This window comes from Bidens hawaiensis, unplaced genomic scaffold (assembly GCF_021521415.1).
Source record: "Bidens hawaiensis isolate Kalapana, Puna unplaced genomic scaffold, B.hawaiensis_p1.1 tig00419429_1, whole genome shotgun sequence".
Taxonomy (NCBI): Eukaryota; Viridiplantae; Streptophyta; class Magnoliopsida; order Asterales; family Asteraceae; genus Bidens; species Bidens hawaiensis.
This window is the reverse complement of record NW_027504857.1, coordinates 270214-296164: the sequence shown is the minus strand read 5'-3', so window position 1 is coordinate 296164 and position 25951 is coordinate 270214. Positions and strand designations below refer to the sequence as shown.

At 33.9% G+C, this 25951-nt stretch overlaps 2 protein-coding genes across 2 annotated transcripts; both read left to right on the top strand.

Annotated features, from left to right (window-relative positions):
• Window positions 1-3821: 3821 nt before the first annotated feature.
• On the top strand, window positions 3822-5467 carry LOC143608744 (OVARIAN TUMOR DOMAIN-containing deubiquitinating enzyme 3-like). Its single transcript, XM_077083694.1, has 5 exons — window positions 3822-4271; window positions 4715-4836; window positions 4945-4985; window positions 5108-5206; window positions 5314-5467. The coding sequence occupies exons 1-5, from the start codon at window positions 3854-3856 to the stop codon at window positions 5465-5467; spliced, it is 834 nt and encodes a 277-aa protein (XP_076939809.1). The 5' UTR covers window positions 3822-3853.
• A 10486-nt stretch (window positions 5468-15953) lies between these two features.
• Window positions 15954-18661, top strand: LOC143608745 (GABA transporter 1-like). The gene is made up of 7 exons (XM_077083695.1): window positions 15954-16140; window positions 16738-16968; window positions 17049-17146; window positions 17248-17434; window positions 17634-17764; window positions 17851-18084; window positions 18170-18661. The coding sequence occupies exons 1-7, from the start codon at window positions 16017-16019 to the stop codon at window positions 18548-18550; spliced, it is 1386 nt and encodes a 461-aa protein (XP_076939810.1). The 5' UTR covers window positions 15954-16016; the 3' UTR covers window positions 18551-18661.
• The last annotated feature ends 7290 nt before the right edge of the window (window positions 18662-25951 follow it).

The following is a 25951-nucleotide window of genomic DNA, read 5'->3' as shown; positions in this document are numbered from 1 at the left end:
TCTGCTTAATTTTGTATTTGGTTTGGTTTAGACTTGTTGAACATATTTTGTTTTCGATGGTGTTATTAGACGTATTTATTTAGTTAGTATTTGGTTGGTGTTGATCTTAACGTCATATTTATTTAGTTTAGCTTGATGGTTGCATATAATTTTTATTATTACAGGTAAACTCGAGCCAAATCGAGCCGAGCCGGCTCGATTTAAAACCGAGCCGAGCTTGAGCTCAAATTTTTAGCTCGATAAAGAGCTCGGGCTCGGCTCGATTTAAAACCGAGCCGAGCCTGAGCTCAAATTTTTAGCTCGATTAAGAGCTCGAGCTCGAGCCGAGCCATCTTGATTGATTATCGAGCCGAGCTTGAGCTTGCCTTGGCTCGGGCTCGGCTCGGCTCGTGAACAGGCCTAGTCTGGCTTCTCTGCCTTACGGTGGCTACAACACCAAGACACTGTTTTCTTCATAAAATCTTCATTCCAACTTAGTTTTCCTCCCCGTTTCCGACCACGTCTTCGTATTTCAATTCTATATCATAACATATATCATTACTTTCATTTCCAATCCATCCTAAATGCTCCAAATTAGCTCCTTTAAGCTATGATCACCTATAAACATAAAACCAATCAAAGTACTTATGTTCGATAGATATAAACAAGTAAAACACACAATATAAAACACTTAAAACACGTTATTTCAACCACACATCACATGCCAATAGTTTTATCTTCATCTCATCCGTTGTACGGATCGCTACCGCTTTACCCTAAGATTCTAGCCAATCTGGTTTTTCGCCCATATCAACCACCACCAACATCTTCGACCACATCAATCACAATAGCAGGTTTTCCATCATCCAAATCCCCTCATTTTTCCGTCACCAAGTACCTCGAGCACCACCGTCTCCGTCACCGAGCACCTCAAGGACAACCGTCTCCGTCACTAAGCACCTCGATAATAATGGTGCTGGCGACGAGCTATGTCGGAAAAACGGGGAAAGGGGATGGAGGTTAGGAGTGGCGATATAGACATTAGGATTTAGGAGGTTAGAAAAATTAATGTCTCCAGCCGAAGTTTCTTGGTTTTCCGGTGGGTTCGTCGTCGACGTAGATGAGTCAAGTGACGGTTGGCATAGATGGGAAGTAATGGTCCTGGATCTGGAATGAACGGCTTGATCAAAAAGATTATTATTATTATTATTATTATTATTATTATTATTATTATTATGGTTTGGATCAAATACAAATGAAATTAACATGCTAATTGTGAGAATTAAGTAGAGTAATTATGTAATTACTATTATTATTATTAGGGATATCAAATATACTAATATGCCATTGCCATTAATGAGTCAATTGACGGTCAACTCACGAAAGGAGTTAAATTGAGCCCACCTGAAAACAATAGTGGCACACAACACGTAAAATGAGACTGAGACATGTAAAATACGTCCGCCAATCCAGCACAAGGGCACAAATCATATTTTCTTTACAATTTACTCCTTTTGTCCCTCTTTAAGTGTCATGGTTTAAAAAACACAAAGTTTAAGGTAGATTGAATGATTACTTTTTTGTTTACCAAATGACAATAATGCCTTTGGAAATTGGGTCCGTCAATATTGTTTATTAATGCTAGTTGTGTGTGTTTAAGGGTAAACTTGAAAATTGATTAATAAATTTGAAAATAGATATTTGTAATGAACAAATAAAACAGGAAATGATGACACTTTTAATGGAACAAATGAAGTATTAATTTTTATAACAACTTGCTTTATCCATATTGTTTTCAATGTGGAATAAAGGGAAAAATGAATAATTATTAAACTTTAAATAATAATATAATAATATATTTTTTTATAGGATTGTGTCTTTTAACATTCGTAATTAATTAAATTTATGAATTTTATGTGAATTACTTTCTTGTTTCCTTTATATGCATAATATTAATATTTATATATATTATTAGTGTATAGTAGGAGCAGGTGACATATCTGTTTTTCAAAAATCTATAATATATATAAGTTAATGAAAACATATAAAAAATCATATGTGTCGTAATATGGTTACTCCCCATTTTTAGAGTCGTAAGATTTGCTTGATTTTTAAATGAAGGCTTCTCATGCATTTGACCTGAATTCACAGGTATGGGTCTTATCAAACTCATATATTTCTTAAACATGTTATAACATCTCATTAAATTAAAAATTATTTTCACCAAATTACTGATGTGAAAATCCTATAAAATAGGATATACTAAAAATTATTATATGATTTTTTTAAATATTATTTATAATTAAAAACAATTTTGTAGTAAAAAAAATAAGCGGGTCTTGAGTCTTACCAAACCCAGATAACTTTTAAACCGGGTTATAACATCTTAGTTCTTTGTGAAACATTTTTATCATCAAACTCTAAGTATATTATAAATTTCATTACAATAAATAAAATTAAACCCAAAAAAGTATATAAATATTAAAACGAGTAATGTAAAACAGCTCCCGTAATACGGGGGATAAAAACTAGTTTTAAATATATATAAATAATTTTTCTTATATTCTTTCAAGATACCAGATTAATTTATTTATAAATGGAGGTTTCTTATGCATTTGACCCAAATTCACGGGTATGTGTCTCACCAAACCCGGATAACCCTTAAAAGATTTATAACATTTATTTCAATTAAAAATTAATCTCACAAAATATTTGATATGAAAATCATATAAAATATGGATATAAAATTAGTATCCGATTTTTTTAAAGATGTTATTTATAATTAAGAAACAACTTTATAGTAAAAAAATAAGTGGGTCATAAGCCTCGCCAAACCAAAATAATTTTTAAACCGAATTAAAACATCTCATTTATTTATGAAACTCTTTAATCATCAAATCTTAAGTAATTATTAACTTGCTTATAATAATAAAATTAGCATCCAAAGAAATATATAAATATTAGAAACGAATGATGAAAAACATAACACGGAGGATAAAAAATAGTGTGTGTGTGTGTGTGTATATAACTAGCATATATATGTAAGAGCATTCTTATCATATCCCCTAGAATTATATGAGGGGAGTTTGCAAATAATATGGTGGAGTTTTGAGTGGATGTGAAATTATATAATGGAGAGGAAAAATGAAGTGATTTTTTATAAATTCGAGAAAACAAAGTTTTCTATATTTGTTTTTTGATATTTGTTAATTTGGCTGTGAGTAGAGCAGATATAAATTTGTAATGATGTTAGAATAAATAAATATTATTTAATTGAACTTAAAAGAAACATGTAGTGTTTTTTATGGTAATTATAAAGATATGGACTAGGAATAGGTTGAGGGTGCTCTAATTTTATGTTATGAGTGATATTAGATATATATCCTCATAAAGTCGGTCATATGCATGGTCAACATGTTTTAAACGTAAATTTAAATTTAAATTTAAATTTAATTATTTACGTATTATCATTGAAAATTATTTTAATCATTTTTCTTAAAAGGTACCGACTTTTTGTCTTATAAAGTACTTTATTTATTCAAATCATATCGTAACGGTTTTACTCCCGACGGTTGCAATTAAAATGTGTGAATACATACATCTTTGTTAAATTAATATTAATATATATAGTATGAACACATGAAACCCCGTGAGTCAGCATCAGCATATATCTCCACAGCTCATGCTGACAACCGTCGATTTCTCCAACTCAAAACCCTATCAAAAACACCCACACCCACACCCACACCCACACCCACACCCACACACCCACACCCACACCCACACCCACACCCATTCATTTTCTCTCACTATAAATATTAATATTAATATTAATAATAATAATATTAATACGCCCACTTTCTCTCTCTTGATTATGTTCGGTGACGTGCTTTGTGAACGACCAAAACCTTGGTTTCTCTGTTCCTCCTTATGTTCCAGTCATTACAGCTCTGTTGCTCATCGCCTTCATGCTTCCGACACCAGTTTTCCGATGAAACTGGTGGTTAGGGGCCTTCCGGCTAACGGGTTAAATTATTTGTTTGATCGTAATTTAAGCCCTGTGGGTGAGGGTTCATGGAACGTTGCGTGGGATATGCGTCCGGCTCGCTGGCTTCATCGGCCTCACACCGCGTGGCTTCTGTTCAGTATATGTGCTGCTTACCTCGCGCCACCGCCTGTGGAAGTTACGGAACCCGTTACAAATTCCGTTATTAATGATGATGATCATAGTAATAGTAATGGAATTTGTGACAAGAGTGTTTTAGAGAAGTCTGCTAATTACAAAGTCACAGGTATTTTATAATATGGTTGATCATTAATTAAAATGGTTTATATTTTAATTTGATCATCAAAATTATGATTAATTTTTCATTTCATTTTTGGTCATAAAATATATATAGTGTAATATAACGGTAATGAAAAGAATATATATTTGGGACCTTATAAGTTATGATAGTAACTTTTGTGTCAAGTTGGATATAATTTGATGGTGTGTTACAAACAATGTTATATGATTTTAGTTATTGTCTAATTTGGTACTTTGAAAATTGAGAGTATGTTATGGGGAAAAAGCTTGTTTTTTCCTTGGGAGTTTGTAAGTAATAAATTTCTTCTGTTTAATTAAGTTTCCCCATTGACAAATTGTTACTATCAAGGGCTATTCATTTTGTGACAGCTATTTGTTTTCTATATGCTAATTGAGGGAACTAAAAGTTGAAAGGGAATATGCTTATAGGTGTTCCGGCAGACGGAAGATGCTTGTTTCGAGCAATAGCTCATATGGTTTGTTTGCGAAACGGGGAAGATGCTCCTGATGAGAACCGGCAAAAGGAACTTGCTGATGAATTAAGACTCCAGGTATTATAAATTTATAATCTTAATTGTTTATTACTAGCTTGCTTGTTTTGATAATGTTTAGATTATTATTTTAGGTTCATATGTTAATTAAATCTAACACGCGTGCAGGTCGTTGATGAGCTTATTAAGAGACGAAAAGAGATCGAATGGTGAGTTTTCATCATTAGCTTTTACAAAATTATGAATTAGTGTTTAGTTTTAAATGGACAAAAATTTAATTGTTAAGGATTTACATGTAAAATGAGCTAAATGAGGTTTTATGTTACATAAGGTTTATTGAGGGAGACTTTGATGCATATGTCAAGAGGATTCAAAAACCTTTTGTGTGGGGTGGAGAACCTGAGTTGTTGATGGCTTCCCATGTTCTCAAGTGAGTTCATAACACTAACACCATATCTTAACTATTAAGAGTTTTAATCTTCACATGTGTATTTAATCTAGGCCGTCAAATATCACAATTTATGGTCGTGTTTACAGGACTACTATATCCGTGCACATGATTGAGAGGGATTCCAACAGTTTGTCAAAGATTGCAACGTACGGTGAAGGGTATGAACAAAACGAAAGCAGTTCGATTAAAGTGTTGTTTCATGGCTATGGTCATTATGATATTTTGGAAGATATGTTTTAGCAAACTTGCGACAAGTAACAAGTAGATTAAAGTTGCGTGTCCCATTGATATTCGGGCACTAACATCATTATTTGAATCTCTATACAAGATCAAAATCCACCTTTTGCCCCTTAGGTTCGTATTAAGATTAATAATACTTAAATGTCATGATCTTATGTCATTGGCTGTCTCTCTTTTTTAGTGATAACTGAAGTTCATATATTTGAGATGGCCTAAAAATTCTGTCTTGGCTTACCGTAAATATGATTCATATATGATTGAATTAGCGGTTGTGTACGTGTTGATTTGGCAAAAGAGACGGTATACTTAGAAAGCAAGTATCGGACGAGAGCTGATCAACAAATTACTCCCTGACATTTGGGCTTTGGCTAAGCTAGCTAACCAAGGTTCAAGTGGCTAGAATTATCAAAAGAGCCAACTAAATTAATTTATGCTTAACAAGCTTTTAATTTATCATTGTTTTTTCAAGTCATCACTATTTAACAAAAAAATATGCCGCATTAATTAATTAACGTGCTATCTTCGCATTAGCGTCACATTGTCGTCACATTATCAGATAATCACCATGTCATTTTTGTATAACTTATATAGTTATATTGACACGCCAAAGCACAAATAATGGTTATGAAACCAAAATAAAGGAGTAAACATCATAATATATATAATGGACTTTACATAATTATTTATATGTAAAATAAACTATTAAACTTAAAAATTAAAATGTAGCAAACTTTGATTTTGCTATCAAAACGTAATTGTTTATCTTTATTGTGGTACGATTTTCATAAAAGCTTTTTCTAGAAAGGTAGCGTCGTCCAAGAAGATTTTCTAATTAAGTTGACTCTTTGGACTGTGAAATGATCCTGTAGAAACACGGACGGAATAAAGTAGTCTCGTCAAAGAAGCACACTACAATTCAACGTATTAAATATATATATATATATATATGTATTTAAAACCTCCTTTTCTTTATTAAAATAACGAATAAGAGTATTGTTGAACCAAACAATTTTAAAAGCGTACATATGATTGAACCTGTGAATTTAAATTATTCATTATTTTAATTTATTGTGGTATGACTTTAATGTCATCCCAACGACGTAATTGACCCACCGCCACTCCTTTTCTTATAAAATATTTGCCTTCGTCTTACTAATATCTAGCAGATCAAGTGTATGTTTGTAACAAGCCTACTTTAGCTCAAACGTCTTACACATTTTACTTATAAACTTAGTTACCGCTAATGAAATGTAACGTGAACATGTGTTAAGGTTCATTATAAAGATTTGGGCTAAAAAGTGATATCAAAACCATAACCAACGATAGGTTGATGAGTTCACTACTACGAAAATGGAAATTTACAGCGTTTTTTAAATAACGTATACAGTGGTTTAAAAAAAACCGTTTTATAGTTCACAAATAATAATAATATATTTAATAACGGTAATACCGCTGTAAAGGTATAAGAAATTTAAAAAATTAATTTGGAACCACTGTAAAGATAATAACCGCTGTATATATATAAAAATTCAAAAAAATAATTTTGAAACCGCTGTAAATATAGAGTTACGAGAATTTGAAAATTGTAACGTTATATATGCCCATCTCATACTCTTTTTCATGTTCATTCTCTTCTTCATCCACTCTTCTTCCATTTTCAAGCTTTCATCATATTCATGGAGGTAAGAAACTTGAGGTTTTTTTATGAATATTAAAATTATACTTACTCGCTAACTAATCTTATAGCCTTTTAGAGTATATACCCGTCCAAAATTTATCTAATAGAGATAAATTTTGGATTGTCCCTTTTTGGGACTGCTTTTTGAATATTATATCTCGTTTAGGATGTGTATATATTTTAACGGGTTGACATTTAAGAAAAATCTGGTGATTATTTCCTTTTACTCTTTCGAGCTTGCGGTTTATATGCATGCTTGGGGAGTTAAGGGGAAATGCTGCCGGTTTTTTCTTAAATGTCAACTTGTTAAAATGCATGCATGCGAGATATAATTTTCAAAAAGTGGGTTAGGATTCGCTGCCTTAGAAAACCGATTTACATCATATTCATATATTTATTTGTTTTTTTCAGACGGATCGTAAAGACTGGATGTACGGTCGTTTATATACTGGTAAAACATATATAAATGGCGTTAAAGGTTTTCTGAAGGCTGCAAAAGATAATCAAGTGAAAGTTGGAGATAAAATGATCTGATGTCCTTGTAGGAGTTGTGAAAATAACAAAAGATATAATGATATAAATGAAATAGAGTACCATTTGATATCTCGTGGTTTTAAACCTAGATATACTTGTTGGTCAATGCATGGTGAGTCACTTACTGATCGTGGCACATCGTCAAATAAGGACAATGATGATAAACACAATTAATAGATAATGACGATGGTGATTTAAATGACGTCAATGACAATTTAAATGACATGTATAACGATTTAGGGACTAATATTGGTGACAGTGAACAAGAAAAATTAAAACGTCTATTTGAAGATTCAGAAAAACCGTTATACACTGGTTGTTTGAAATTTTCGAAACTTAGTGCTGTTTTGAAATTGTTTAACGCAAAGACTAAGTACGGGTGGAGTGATGTAAGTTTCACATATCTATTAGAGGTTGTGCATGAAATGCTTCCGGAAGATAACGAGTTTCCAGTTTCGTTATACAAAGCAAAGAAACTTATGTGCCCGATGGGATTAAAAGTGAAAAGAATACATGCATGTCCAAATGATTGCATGTTGTACAGAAAGAAGTTCAAAAATGATCATAAATGTTTTAAGTGTGGCGCTTCGAGGTATAAGTGTAAAACCAAAACCGATGATGTTGACGAAGATGTGAAGAATGGACAACCAGCTAAATTGTTGTGGTATTTGCCAATCATACCAAGACTAAAACGATTATTTTCAAATAAGAAAGAAGCAAAGTTATTACGTTGGCATTCAAATGATCGTATAAATGATGGAAAATTAAGACATGTTGCGGATTCACCCCAATGGAAAAATATTGATAATATGTATCCAGAATTTGGCAACGAGATTAGAAACATACGATTTGGACTTAGCTCAGACGGAATTAACCCTTTCGGAGCCATGAGTAGCATTCATAACACATGGCCGGTTCTTTTATGCATCTACAATCTTCCACCATGGTTATGCATGAAACGAAAATACATAATGATGTCGTTGTTAATTCAGGGTCCGAAACAACCTGGTAATAACATTGACGTTTACTTGTCTCCATTGATTGATGACTTAAAACCACTATGGGGCACTGGCGTAGAAGTGTATGATTCTTATAAAAAGGAAAGATTTATGTTGAGAGCCATGATTTTTTGCACCATAAGTGATTTTCCAGCATACGGTAATTTATCAGGATACACTACCAAAGGTAAGTTTCTTGTCCTGTTTGTGAAGACAAGACAACTTCGAAGTGGTTGGATGGTTGTAAAAAAACGGTGTACATGGGACATTGGAAGTTCCTTCCCTGTGATCATATTTATCGAGAGAAAGAGAAAGAGTTTGATGGATCCACTGAGCACGAATCGATAAGGAAACAATTTGATGCATTTGATCGAGTTAAAAATATTAATACCGTGTTTGGAAAAGTAGTTCGTGGTTAGAAAAATGCCAAATCCACAATAGGCATAAAACGCAAATCCAGAAGAGGCATAAAAGTCAAATCCACAAGAGGTCTAAAAGTCAAATCCACCGGAGTCATTTGGAAAAAAAATCAATTTTTTGGGATTTACCATATTGGAAGGATTTACAAGTTAGACGTTGCCTAGATGTTATGCATATTGAGAAAAATGTATGTGACAGCTTACTAGGCTTATTGTTAAACCTTCCTGGTAAAACGAAAGATGGGTTTAAAGCTGGTCAAGACATGGTAAAAATGGGAATACGTGAAGAGCTTCATCCTGTTCCGACAACCAAAGGTTTTTTTCTCCCGCCTGCGTGCTATACTATGTCGAACGATGAAAAAAAGAAGTTTTGTAGATGTTTACATGATATTAAAGTTCCATCTAGTTATTCTGCAAACATTAAAAGGTTGGTGTCGTTGAAAGATCGTAAGTTGCTTGGTATGAAGTCTCATGATTGTCATGTTTTGATGACACATATGATTCCTATTGCAATTCGTGGATTGTTACCGGATAATATTCGACACACTATCACGAAACTTTGTTTGTTTTTTAACACAATTCACTCAAAAATTGTTGATCCTGAGTCATTGGATGCATTGCAAGACGAAATCGTTGTCACCCTCTGTGAGCTTGAGATGTACTTTCCACCATCATTTTTTGATGTGATGGTTCACCTAGTAATCCATATTACCACATACCACATTGTATTGCATGGAAAACGACGTATTATTGGGGTTGATAATGTCGTAGACGAGGAAGAATACTATCAGTTTGATGAACTACCACCGTTTTCAGTCGGTATTCAACCGGTAAATCATGTAATTGACGGCACTGCAATATACTCACGATCAGATCACAATGATGGCATACATGTTGACGAAATGGATGTTTAGTCAGGGAATGTATTTCTTTCTTATTAATATTGTATTTTTTTTTAATTAATTTATATTCAATCAGTGATGTTTATTTTATTTTATTTATCAAATTTACACATTAAAATATATAATGCAAATTAACAAAGAGGTAAAACAAAAACCAGATTATGAAAATCATTCTTAGTATATATTACCAAACATATAAATTACCAAACATATATATATATTAACACTAGATTACCAAACATATAAATTAATCAAAATGATCTTTTGAATAATACTTGGAGGGAAAAGCAACACATCAATCCCGCCGAAATCAAAACCCCCAAAATCTTCCATCTGCCAACCCACCATTATTCATTATTATTATTATTATTATTATTATTATTATTATTATTATTATTATTATTATTATCAGACTAGATCTGCCAAAATCTTTGCGACACACAAAACCCCCAAACGAAGAACCCTAATTGCATCAATCGCCGAAATCAAAACCCCCAAACGAAGAACCCTAATTGCTGTCTTTCTTCAAACTATTTATCTTTAGTTTGAAGCTTTTTACTCCAGATTTGACGAAAAGGTAATGTTTTGGAACCATTTGAAGCTTTTTATATGTAGAATAATTATTTGGACCATTGAAGCTTTTTATGTGGTCTCTTGCTTATCGGTTGTTCAATTATTAAATACATGTGAATGCCAATTGTTTAATACATGTACGTGTATATATATGCAGAAATATTAAAATTTCAATTGGTAGGTTGGTTTGGTGAATTAAATATGAACATGTGTGCAGATTCTTTTATGTGAAGTCTTTTGGCTGACAATATGTTAATATGTTAAATAATAAAAGGAGATTACAATTTAGTTTAGTAACAGTTTTAATATCTTTTAATTTTAGACTATGTTAAATAAATAAAGGAGATTACTTTATTTTTTAATAATGAATTAATATTGTTATTGTAAAACATTATGGCAGACAATAAGTATGTCCAAAAAAAGGAAAGAAGATTTAAAACTTGAGTTTGATGAAGATATGCTAGCTTGTGTAAGGCTAGAGCAAGATATGCTACATCGGTTGGAAAGTTAGTTAGAGCAAGGTTTTCTTATCATCTTGAGACGAGTTGTATCACAGACAAAGAGTGGGACAAGTTTTGGTTGGAAGTCAAGGTATTGTAACTAATATTGTAAATTTGTTGACATGAAATATTTCTTAAAAATTATCATTTAACATTTGTTTTGTAAATATTTAGGAGGATTGGAATATCAAAGACGATAAGGCAAAGGATGTCACACTTAAGAAGCTGTGAGCTATCGTAACGATTTCCGAAGTAGTTTGGCACAAAATTTCGTATATCCCAACAAAAATCCTCTTGAAAGATATCCATGGCTCGACATGTCGCATTGGGAAGAATTCGTAAAGGCAAAGACTAGCCCGGAAGCCTTGGTATATGCTAATTATTTATTATTATTATTATTATTATTATTATTATTATTATTATTATTATTATTATTATTATTATTATATTGTTATATTTTTGTAATATTAGTTATTGTGTATTGATGCATAGGAAAAACGTGAAAAAACAATAGCAAGTGCAAACGCACAAAAAAACCACCCCCTCACAGGACGCGCTGGATTTAGAGGCTTGAAGGATAATTTTCATACCTTGTGGCCTCAACTTGTGTCAATTAATCCACATTTTGATGATTTGAAAGATCAACGGTCTCAATGGTTTGCTGCTGGTAGAGCTCGTAAGGACAAAAAAACTCGTTTGTATGAGATTCAAGATGAAAAAAATCAACGATTTGGTAAACACGTGTATATCTATTTATAAATATAAAATTATTCGATGTTATAACATTTATATTTTCTTATAGGTTCGTGTTGAAAAAGAAATAAAGGAAGACGGCACATATTTCGAAAAGCGGTCTGATCCAATAACACGATTGCTTGGACCAAAGCACGGAGGCCGAACTCGGGCAATTTCATCCGTAATAGGTAATTACATTAATATACATTAATATATTTGTCTATAATATATATATATATCAATGTAATTTTGTATGTTGAATTTATAGGTTCATCACAAGTTGCCGGAGGTTTGTTCAAAGGAGCATGCAATGAGGGGGTGAACGTGAACCAAAGTAGCGAAACTGTGGACGCGCTGAGTGCATCTCACGTGGATTATGCAAATATTCAGGTAATTTAGTATTAATATTGAGGGTTATTTTGACTTGTTAACAACGTTGAGTTTTAAGTAGTCAAAGTTGACCAAAACTGATTTTTAAGTTAACTCAAACTGATTTAAACAGACATATATTAACGTTTTATGTTTTTGCATGGCATATATCCGTGTTAATTGTTAATGCACTATGAGGTGGACTGCCAAATAACTATAGCTAAAGGTTCGGTATATCCTACTTCAGCTGATACACTTGTACATGACACACTCATAAAAAAGGGTTGTTTAAAAGTGCAAGTTGATTATGTTGTGTCGGAATACATGAATTTATCTGTCCCTAAAGAGTCCCGCACGACATGCATTGCAAAAATGTCTCAAATCAAGGGTTTTGTTCAGTGGCCTAAATATGCATCGAAGGTATGTTTGGCTAATTTATAAGTTGTATACTTGTATACGGGGGTGTGCGCAGTTTAGTTCAGTTAAGGGTTAGGTTCTGTTAATTGGTTTTGGCTTAACATAACCATCTGTTAATTGTTTGGTTAGGTTCTGTTATAGTTTTGTTTTGTCTATATATTATTGTATTAGTTATTAATATACATTATTTGTTTATTTGTAGATTTTAAATGTTGAATCACCCAACAAATCAACAAGTGGCTCGAGAAACGGCCCGAGTAATAGTGCACCGAGAAGCGGTGATGAACCCTATGTACCATTTCCGCTCCAAGACGATCGGCTTGAAAATCACGAGCATTCATATAACTTAAATATGGATAATGATGTTGTCAATTCACTGGTAATTACTCACTTCACTTTAGTAATATGTGTGTGTTTATAATATAAAAAATTTCTTGTTAATGTAGTGGGCTGATCTAGAAGATAATCAAGTTGGACGACTTCAAAAGGAGCTTAGCATTGAACAACCAATAATGAACAAACGCATTGATAAGGATGAAGAACAACCGGACAAAAAAGAGATTAATGTTGAACAACCAAAGGTGGAGAAAACCACTAATAAGGATGAAGATGAACGCAACAAAACGATAGATAAGGCTTTGAAGGTAATAAGTAATCGAGCTAGAAGGATTAAAGATTTGGTTGATGAATTGCATAACCACTTTACACGTGAATCTCGTGCGTTCTATTTTTCTACACCCGATGGTATGTTTCCCAGCATCTTATTTGATTGCTTTGAGTATGAGCTGCTTATACAAGTCTTTGCCAAAGGTTGGCTTGATACCGCACTCGTTAATTGGTTTACAATGTAAGTTTGTTAGTTTTTGTATTTTGTACAATATATCGGTATATATATATATATATATATATATATTTAATTTTATTAACTGTATCATGTTTTTTTCTTCTTAATTAAGCTATTTTTAAGAGGAATCCGTTCGTAAAGAAAGACCATTGGGTTTCTTTAGTGTATCAACGATAGCCGAAGTTGCATGCCGACTTACACCCGAAGAGGTTAAAAGTCACATTCTTGACATATCAAGTTATCATGGTGATAAAGAATATATTCTTGCACCATATTTGGCAAGGTAACACATATTTTGTTTTTCATAGCCTATTTCAATAAATTTTTATATTTATTTCATTTTTACATATTATTTAATTATTATATAATTTGTGTTTTGCAACGGTCACTGGATTCTATTTATTATCTCCCCCAAAAAGAAAGAAGGATTTATTTTAGATTCTTTAAAAGGTATAAAAATAAAAATAATTATCTTCTTTCGAAAATATTTGAAGACGCTTTCGGGGAAGGAGCATTAACGTGGAAAATGGTTAACGTAAGTTTTATAATTTGCTAGTTCATTAGTATTTGTTAATATTTTTCTAATTTTTTTATATAAATTTGTTGTAGTGCAAACAACAAAAAGAGCTATTGAGAATGCGGTTACATGGTTATAAAACATATGTTTGAATTTGTCCACAATCATCAAAATCAATCTCCCGACCTTGTAAGTAGTTTCCGTAAGCTTATATGTTTGAACATGGGGTGTCAAAAAAGCCCGAACCCGATTAACCCGACCCGAATCCAAAATAGCTAATTAACCCGAATAACCCGAATTGTTAGGGTCGGGTTGTATGGATGTCGGGTTAGATGTTGTTGTAAAAAAAAGCTTTTAAGATGTTCATTTTGGATATTACTAAAAAAAATGTGCGGGTTGTTCGGTTTCGGGCTTACATGTGAATGAATAAAAAATGTTCGTTTTGGATATTTTTATTTTTGGGGTTGTTGGGTATGGGTTAGTTCGGGTCGGTGTTCGGTTTTCGTTTGGGTTAGTTTGTGTTGGGTTGTTCGGTTTGCTTTTGCGTTAGTTTGGGTCGGGTTCTTATATTTATGGTTGTGGTTTTCTCTTGCTATTCTAACTTGTATTTATCTTTTTTAGATTTGGCACGACTCGACATTGGCTACATTGGCGAATCTCGACGATATGATTATGAGATTAATTCCAAAACTTTTGGATAGAATGTTTGTAAGGGCACAATGATTCTCAATTGATAATCTTGGATTATGTATTTTGGTATCCTTTATGAAACTAGATAATTTGGGATGTAAGTGTTATTAATAATGTTGCTTGATAATCTAGTATGAAATTAGCTGCATATTAATGATTTTGTTGATGGATAAATTATGCTGCATATGGGATGGATAGCTGTAAATATAATATACAAAACCGCTGTATATAATTATGACCGTTGTATAAATAACCGCTGTTTATGAACCCAAAACCCGCTGTATATATAACCGCCGTTTATGAAAACCGTTGTATATTATGACCGCTGTTTAACAAAATTTTAAACCGTTATTTAACAAACCCGCTGTTTATGGAGTCTTTGTAAGCATAAACAACGAGCATATCAACAGCGGTTCTAAACCGCTTTTAACCTACCCAAAAACCGCTTTTAAACAACATTTTTTGTAGTAGTGGTTCATGGTATCAAAACCATAACCATGAACAAGTGATGCAACAATTATGATGTCTCGTATTGTTATGATATCGTCTTCGTCTCATATGGTGTCCAAGTAACAAAAACGACAATACACGATAATTGAATCATGTGGACTATACTCTAAAGGTGACCTCATTAATTTGTAACTTGGCCATATGCATTATTATTGAAAGAGACTCATTTGATGCGCGTATTAGATAAATCCCGTGTTTCCTACATTTATATAAGACACAAATGACTTTTATTATTATTCTGTTAAAATCATACCATTAAAATCGAGGTTTTCTTATACAAAAATTATATATCATTAGCCCACTGAATATGACCCATTTTAGCACTCCTGCTTATTTATCAGGGTCCATTCATAACCAACAAGGATGATTCTAATCACGTGGATATCCATATACCATACACAACATGAGAATCAACCAAAATGCGATTATTATATATATTTTTCCTTTGATTTTTTTTTTCGTTATTGAAACTCAAAAACTTTGAATGTTTAATAAACTTTGCCTATATCACTGGACTACCAACCAGACTGAATTTAAACAATCATTGAATTACTTCATTTTGCATTCATTGTAGCATATTTTAGTTATTCTATATAAATTAATGTTACACTTTCTTTTCATTAAGAACTATTTAAGTATAATTAAATAACGTTGCAATATTAAAAAATTGATATCATTTTCAACATTAAACAAAACAATTATAAATGTTTGAATATATAACCACTAAATAATAAAAAATAATAATTTTATGGTATAAAAGATTCATTTGAAAATATAGCCGCCTTTGAAACTATCATCCCCACTCATTTAGCTTGACTTTGCTGTAAGAAAGACAAACAACAGCTGATCAAATATATATATTCATGGGAACGGTGGCTCCCACCAACCGGAATATATCTCCGGCTGACGCATACGAACTTACAACCACCGAACCTACTCCCCCTAAGAAGCTTGATGCTGGAGCTCTATTCGTTCTTAAATCTCGAGGTAAGTATCATGATTATATATATAGTTTTCTGTATGCATATTTTACATGCAGCTATGTAAGCATATATGAGTACTATGTGGGCAAGAGATATTTTTTAGAGATTATGTTGAGTTTTGCTCCAACGATGGCAAGATATACTTGTTTAGTTCACCCAAGCCGTCTCCGAGATTTCAGATGCCAAGACGAGTACTAAAAAAAACCCATACACATAGAAAACTTTCGAACGGTTCAATGATCAGCCGATCAATTCCAAATCATCATCCGATGTTCTGACTTTTACCATTACCACTTGTCTAACATGTGCTTATTGCTTACCTAAGTTTGTTATAAGCTTGATTACTAATAGGCCTGGTATATTATGAAGACGGTGATCATAGTGAATGGATATTTAGAAAACCCAATTTTAGTTATGTATTTTTATTTTTATTTTATGAATTTTGATATATTAATTAGCCAGTGATCATAGTGAATCCAGCGGTCGGTGAAACTCACTTTTCTAAATATAAATATATATATCTTGACCGTTTTTAGTCCAGACTTTTAATTTTGGCACCATCATGTTAATTATACACATGTTTGTGGTACCATGTCCATAGGTTCATGGTTGCATTGTGGGTACCATTTGACAACCGCAATCGTAGCACCGGCACTACTAAGTCTACCATTTGCCTTAGCATTGTTGGGGTGGGAGGGCGGCGTGGCTGTTCTGGCACTTGCCGGAATCATCACATTCTACTCCTACAACCTCCTATCTCTAGTATTGGAACATCATGCCGAGCTTGGTCACCGCCAACTTAGGTTCCGCGACATGGCTCATGACATTTTAGGTAACAATTTACAACCATATCTTTGTCGCGCTAACATATATAATCAATCATTAAACTAATTGTTTAATTTTTCTTAACAGGCCCGGGATGGGGTCGGTACTATGTGGGCCCTCTTCAGTTAGGATCGTGCTATGGTGCGGTTATTGCTTGTACTCTACTAGGAGGGCAAAGCCTCAAGGTGAGCAACATTTGATACAAATTGTTGAGGATCTTGTTCTTATAGCATCATCATTATCATAGAAGTACTAGTGTTGAATATTTATAACATTTATTGTGCAGTTTATATACCTATTGGCAAGACCAGATGGGAGTATGCAATTATCCCATTTTATTGTGATATTTGGAAGCTTTACACTCATTTTGGCACAAATCCCATCTTTTCATTCCTTGAGACACATCAATCTTGTGTCACTCATCTTGTGTTTTGCTTATTGTGCTTGTACAACTGCTGGAGCAATTTACATAGGTAACTTTAAATTTATGTATCAACCGATCGATACACGCTTTCATGTCGTTTACTGATTTAATGATAATGATATTGAGGGAATGTTTGATATCCGTTATCTTATTTATGTTCGGATAAAGTAACATTTATTGTTAGATATCGCGTTATCATAATTACGGTTAGATAAGGTAACTGAAAAAAAGGAACTGTTAATTTGTAGGAAATTCCCATAAAGCGCCTCCCAGGAACTATTCCTTGACCGGAGTTGGTATAAATCGTATATTCGGCTTTTTCAATGCTATTTCGATAATTTGTACGACATATGGAAACGGGATTATTCCTGAGATACAGGTCCTTTTTTGTAATATTTTTCATAAATGTATATATAAAACCTTATATAGTAATTTATTATGCATTTATCTTTTGGGTTGGAACAGGCTACAATAGCAGAGCCGGTTAAGGGCAAGATGTTCAAAGGGCTACTAGTGTGTTATGCAGTTGTAATCTCAAATTATTTTAGTGTTGGGATTTCTGGTTATTGGGCTTTTGGTAACCAAGTGGATAGCTCTGTTCTTCAAAACTTTATGGTGGGTTCTAACCCATTGTTGCCCAAATGGTTCCTTCTTATGACCAATGGCTTTACTGTTTTACAAGTTGCATCTTGTACTTTGGTAACCTTTTTTTTAATCTTTTTCATATATATTATGATTTGGTAATTATGAGTGTCATTAACCCATGTTAACTTTCTCATACTAGGTTTACTTGCAACCATCAAATGTGGTTTTAGAACGAAGATTTGCAGATCCGAAGAAGGGTCAGTTATCGGCTAGAAACTTTGTGCCTCGGCTTATAACAAGATCAATATCGGTAATCATTGCAACCACTTTTGCAGCAATGCTTCCTTTCTTTGGAGACATAATGGCATTATTCGGTGCATTTGGTTGCATACCTTTGGACTTTATTTTGCCCATGGTTTTTTACAACTTGACATTCAAACCATCCAAAAAAGGCTTAATTTTTTGGGTCAATACAGTGATCGGTGTAGGGTCAACTGGTCTCTCAGTGATGGGGGCTGTTGCTTCGGTGCGACAAATCATTCTAGATGCCAGAACGTATCGTTTGTTTGCAAACATGTAGGTTTTGTTATAATTAGTATGTATCACAAGTTTTAGTTAGTTGAGTACTATGTATGTTTTTTTTCCAATTATATGTGTATGAATATTTGATACTCAAAAACAATTTGCATATTTGTATTTTCTACCTATCCAACTTTAGAAAGGTATTAATCTGTTATAGTAATATACCACTGTTTACTCTTTCGTGTATGTAGAACTGGAATTTGTTTGCCAACTATCAATCAGTAACGTGATATATTGAATGTGAGATGATCGGGAGTTAATTAGAACTCCAACTTAAAATAGCTGTAACTTTTGATTCGTTTGTGGTTATGTGACATGCAATAGAAGTATGGAAATCATGCGAAACGCCAAAAGCTATTTGATATCTTTGTTTTATTGATATTTAAAATTAATGTTATGTGTATCATGTAACCCTAAGACATTAGCTGCATTATTCAGGTAATTATAGTAGGCATTAACGACTGTTAATTGGTTTATAACCGAGGTTATAGTGTCTGGTTGTTTAATTTATGTTACTGCTTAACGGTTTACATAACTACCTTTGTATGTGTATTTAAACATCTGTTTGCATCTGATTTATTCACCAAGTTAGTCAAAATCTTCATTTAACCATTATGTCATTCAAATTTGTTCTACCAAACTATCTAAATCGTTCTTCTCTCTTGATATCCCAACAGATAACAAATTGGCAACAGAGCTGATATACATATGCATGCGTGTCACGTTCAGCTAGTTTTGTTACTTATTTTTATGCATAAGTTAATTAATTTGCATGTAATTTTCATTTTGTTTGTTTTAAGTTGGTTTGTCTAAGTTAATACCATGATTAGAGATCATGGGGTAGTAGGTAGTTTTTATTATCGTTTCTTTATGTATTAAACTTCACAGATATGGAGCAGGAGTTGAAGTTTGATTAAAATATTGTGTGTTAATTTTATCTCAATGGATTTTGAGTAAAGTTGATTCTCCAATGCTAATTCAAGTGTGGCAACTTGAATGGTGATCTTTGGAATCTAATCACAAGTTTAGGTGGTGAATTCTGTATCCTAAACGCGTGTTAGACGTCCTTCGGTTTAATTCGGTGGTGTGTCTGTATCCGAAAACGAGCCGTTGAACTATCCGTTTTAGTTTCGATTTCAATTTCTATCCGTTACCGGTGATATTGCTATCATTTTGCTATCAAGAGCGAACTCCAAGCATCGGCCTACACATGTTGCAACTTTCAAAGATGATAAAAGAACCGAACAAAGACAAGGAATTGCTTCTATTACTGCACACAAGCCATCTTGTTGCATATTGCAAGATGTGTGAAAGAAAGCATGTCCCTGCCCTCATCAGAGAAATAATGGATGTTCGAACAGGCGTTCAAATAAGGCAATTCTATAACACTGGTGTATACATCGTTATAGAGACTGATTCCGGTGATGCAGCGGTAAAACCAAACAGAAGATCGATTCACGTTGATTCTACGAATAACCGTGAAGAACTTCACAAAACTCCCAAAATCCCACCCAAAGGTCTAAGGGAAAATGAAGAGGAAAAAACAATTATTATCAAAATCAATTATGTCTTTCTGAATTACATAACCAAACTATAAATAAGAGTTCTAATACGAAATGGGCCTAAAACGGAGCTTCGTGGGCCAAGTTGTGCCCGTTTTCACGGGCAACCCTTTGTTGCGCGATCTTGGGCCTCTAGAAACATAATAGCCCGGTCTTCAATACTTGGGCCCACATCATTCCCCCTGGATAGAAAAAATTCGACCTTGAATCCGCAACATCTTCATCCTCAGAAGTGTCCCCGTAATAAGGTAGTAAATGCTTCACATTAAACACATCAGAACAACGAACGTGACTCGGTAGTTTTAAACGATAAGCATTTGAGTTTATTTTCTCCACAATTTCCACGGGTCCAATCTTTTTAGCCGATAACTTGTTGTAGTCCCCAACAGAAAAACGATCTTTTGTCAAAACAGCCCAGACAAAATCACCTTCTTCAAATTCAACATGTCTTCGCTTTTGATCAGCAGCTTGCTTGTACTTTGACTTGGCTCGAACCAGGTTGTCATGCACATCTTTGTGAATATCATGTAGCCCTTCAACAAAATCCTTCACCTTTTTGGGTACAGAACCAGGTCAAGGGGTCCCGTGGCTGAGCAGAATAAACCACCTGAAAAGGACTAAACCCGGTACTTCGATTGGCAGCATGATTATGAGCAAACTCAGCTTGACATAACTTTTGATCCCAAGACTTCACATGATCACCCACAAGACATCGTAAAAGATTACCAAGGGACCGATTAACAACTTCCGTTTGCCCATCCGTTTGAGGGTGATAGGTACTACTGAAGTTAAGTTGAGTGTTCACCATTTTCCATAGGCTGCGCCAAAAATAACTCAAGAAACGAGTATCCCGGTCAGAAACAATAGAAGATGGCAAACCATGCAAACGATAAACATCCCGGAAGAATAATTGAGCCACATTAACTGCATCTGTCGTCTTCTTGCAAGGAATAAAGTGCACCATCTTGGAGAACCGATCAACAACAACAAAGATCGAATCGTTACCCCTCTGAGTCCGAGGTAACCCCAACACAAAATCCATACTAATGTTAGTCCAAGGCTTTGAAGGGACTGGTAAAGGCATATAGAGACCCACATTAGTAGCAGTTCCCTTTGAGACTTGGCAAATTCGACACCTTTTAACATAACAATCTACCTCTTTCCTCATAGTAGGCTAGGAAGACTGCACCAAATGTAAAGTTCGGTCACGACCAACATGACCCTCCCCATGTAACTCCTGAATAATTTTCAACCGAAGACTAGAGTCAGGAATACATAGCTGATTTCCTTTGAACAAAAACCCATCATGTAAAAGAAAGTCTGACTTCTGACCCGCTTGCACATCCTGCAATACAACTGAAAAATACGGGTCAGTGGTTAACTGCTCACAAATAACATCCAACCCCAGGACATTGATCCTCACAGCAACAAGCAGATTCCCCCTCCTGCTCAAGGCATCAGCAACACGGTTTGAAACACCAGTTTTGTGTTTGACCACAAAAGTAAACTTTTCAAGAAAAGCTAACCAACGCCCGTGCTTATGAGATATCTTGTCTTGCGTGCGAATATGCCTTAGAGAATCATGATCAGTGAATAAAACAAACTCTTTATGAAACAAATAGTGACGCCAATGCTTTACAGGTTGGACCACTGCATAAAACTCCAGGTCATAAGTACTATATCTCAACTTTGCCCCTGTTAACTTCTCACTAAAATAAGCAATTGGTCGACCCACTTGACTGAGGACCCCGCCAATCCCAACCTTCGAGGCATCAGTATGAAGTTCAAAAACTAGTGAAAAGTTAGGCAATACCAGAATTGGTGCGGTAGTGAGCTTTTCCTTGATAACCTGAAAAGCTAACTCTGCTCCCTCCGTCCATACAAACGTGTTTCCCTTCATACAATCTGTCATAGGGGCAATAATGGAACTGAAGTGTGAAATGAACGTTTATAAAAGAAGCAAGCCCATGAAAACTGCGGACTTCAGTAATGGTGGTAGGAGTTGCCCAGTTTTAAACAGCTTCAACTTTAGATTCATCTACCTGTATCCCATCACTTGAAATAACATACCCTAAGAACAAAACTTTTGGGGTCATGAACACACATTTCTTTGTTGCTGCATAGAAACTGTCTCTGCGAAGCAAGGCCAAAACCTTCTTGACATGCATGACATGCTCACTGAAAGAAGCACTATAAATAAGAATATCATCAAAATAAACCACCACAAACTTCCCAATAAAGGCATGAGCAACTGATTCATCACACGCATAAAAGTACTAGGCGCGTTTGATAAACCAAAAGGCATCACCAACCATTCATACAACCCTTCACGAGTCTTGAAGGCTGTTTTCCACTCATCCCCTGGTCTAAGACGAATCTGGTAATAACCACTCTTCAAATACAACTTTGTGAAAACAGTGGCACCACTAATCTGGTCAAGTAAATCATCAAGTCGAGGAATAGGAAACTTGTATCTCACAGTAATCTTGTTGATGGCTCGACTATCAACACACATCCGCCAGGTACCATCCTTCTTTGGAGTTAACAAAGCAGGAACAGCACAATGGCTCATACTTTCACGAACATGACCCTTAGAAATCAACTCCTCAACCTGTCTACGCAACTCTTCATGCTCTCTCGGGCTCATCCTGTAATGTGGCCTATAACGGAGCTTCGTGGGCCAAGTTGTGCCCGTTTTCATGGGCCACCCTTTGTTGCGCGATCTTGGGCCTCCAGAAACATAATAGCCCGGTCTTCAATACTTGGGCCCACATCAATGTACTGAGATCTAGTATAATTGTTAACTTCAAATACAAACATCACTTCACTGGTTCAAAATCATTTTTTCATAAAACGAAACCCTATTTTGGAAGACAAGAACATATGAAAATAACTACTTGTTCATCCGATGAGTCGGTTAAGTTAAATTTGAAGTAGTAATCACATACAAATACGTAGGATATAATATGTATATATTAATTGACAATAGGGGCATATGTAATTATCAATAATAGTTGTACAATTGTAATCAAATCAATAATAATTTCCATTCCATATAGAATCTCTTGTTCAATTTTTGTTTACAATCACCAATTCATTTGTGGTTTCTTTGATTACCAATAGTTGGTATCAGATGCCCAATTGAAGATTCAATCCAGCCAAAGAAGAAATTACTAACCACAATCGGGAAGATGAATTCCCATGAAGAAATTGAGATCATGCGTAGTCTCAGATGGATGCAATCGGAACGAGATGGTGTTTTGATCGAGACTGATGTCTGCAACAGAAGATGTACGTGGTGTAGCGATTGGAACCAGTGAGGGTTCAAAATATGAAGAGTGGACACATGTGTGTCACAAGTTTCGGACATGTTACTACAGAAGATGAAGATGCTCAATTCAAAAAGGAAATTGAAGCAAGGTTTGCGGGATTAATTGTTGGTTGATGATTGTCTACTTTATAAGGACGGTAAGAAGATTAAAAAGCAGCATGCAAAGAGATACAGAAAGAAACTCAGATCAATGCAGGCATAGAAGAACAAAAAACCAAAAGGACAAATTCAAGCGCCCACTGTAAGTCCTAATCCCATTCATGAGGCATTGCCTAATTGTCATATTTGCAAATACGTATGGACATTTTTCGTATTAATATTCAACTTTGGTTGTACTCAAACTAAGAAGTCCTAATTTCGGGGACTGATTTCAAACATGGGATAGAGTATGGTTTGTCAAACACATATTACCATAATCATATGGCTATATCATTAATAAGATCTATAAGATCTATTCATGATGCCAATGTTGCATGGAAGATATGTAGACGCAACTGTGAACGATGACTGGACTCGATGTTGGTTGTGACTTTAACGTGTCTAACTACTCTATCTTGAAGGCTTGGAGTGAACCTGCATGTGTGATGATGAAAGCAAGTCAAATGAAGACCAAATCGGGAACCTCGTCTGCACCACCAGGTTTCAAGAAAAGAATGCCCATTCAAAGAAGATGAAGACCTAAGATTGTTTGTGGTTAAGGGGGACGATAAAGTGTTAATCACATACAGATAATAAGGATATAATAATATGTGTATTATTATGTAAATTACTCCCTTCGTCCCTTTGAAAGTGTCACATTTCCATTTTAGTTTGTCCCACTACAAATGTTTACTTTCAAAATTTATTAGTTAATTTCTAAGTTTACCCTTACACAAATGCAATCATTCAAACTTTCTTAAATTTTGTGCTTTTATATATGCCAAGGGCATTAATGTCTTTGTTATGCAAAATATGCAATCATTCAAACTTTCTTAAATTTTATGTTTTTCAAACCATGACACTTGTAGAGGGACGAAAGAAGTAATTAATAACATGGGCATATATATGATTATGTAATTAGGCCCGTTAGGAAGTTAGGGGTACAATAGCGATTGTTTGTAAACACCGTTTAGATAAAAGCGATGTGAATCGGTGTGTCGTTTCACAAAGCGACGCTTCATATGTATTACACTGAATCATTTGATGATTGTGTTACTTTCTTACACATATTGTAGGATCTAACCTATATTCGTTAACATCGATCCATTCTTAAACCTAAATTTTATGTTGTACACTGTTACTTAAACTGATCAAATTCGAACCGTTCCCATCATGTTTAGAGAATATATGGAAAGGTTATTGATTTATTTGATTTATATGAGTTTGTAACAAAAGAAGGTGGCTATAGACATATAAGTGAATTTAACATGTGGGGTGTAATAGCAACCAACTTGGGGATGTGATTATGCTTCGGATACATACATTCAGTATTTGGATGTTTTAGTTTGGAACTACAACCTTCAGAGATATATACTTTCAAACATTAAGTTTAGGGTGATATCGATATTTAAATTTAATTATGTTATTTGTATTAGGGTATATATATATATATATATGATATTTATAGGGTATATATGAAATTAATCATTTGTATTATGTAGCCCTAAGACATTAGTTGTATTATTACGCAATTATCCTAGGTATTAATAACTGTTAACCAGTTTATAACCATAGTTAAAGCTATGTTACCGTTAAACGCTTTACATAACTACCTTTGTGCATTTAAAAATCTGTTTGTATCTGTTTTATTCCCCAATTTAATCAAGATCTTCGTTTAACCATCATATCGTCGTTCACATGTGTTCTATCAAGCTATCGAAACCGTTCACACGTATTCAACATGTTTGAATCACTTCACTTTATGCTTGTTATTTGCTTTGAATTTTAAACTTAGTTTTAAGTTTTAACCACATGTGCGGAAGGTTTAGTTCAATTGAATACATTGTATATATCACATACATGATATTCGAATATATATATATATATATGAACAACTATAGTAAATTGGAGTGTTTAAATGTATCTGTTTAGACTTTGTCTCATGCTTGAACTTGACTCGACAACTCCGATGCTCTACAACTGCATATGATGGTATCGTATTCACGAAGTCTCATCTTTTACTTATTTGTAAAGATATTAATTACCATATTCATTTATTCACACATTAGGCCAATATGAACACGTAGATTCTAGTCAAGTAATTTAAGTTTGTAACGTAAATTCTCAAAGTTTGTTTACCAAAAAAGCAGGAATACTTCAATGAATAATAATTGCTAGTTTCTGAAATTTTAGCGCGGATGACATTTCTAACTTTTAAAAAATAAGTTTTTCAGTAACGGTTCCAATAAAGGTGGGAAATAGTCTCTTTTGCCTCCCTTTTGAATTCCTATATAAAGGGTCTGTGCAATGTGAATTACATATTGCATCAATAAACATACAATATTCATTAGAAAGAGCTTGAAAGAAA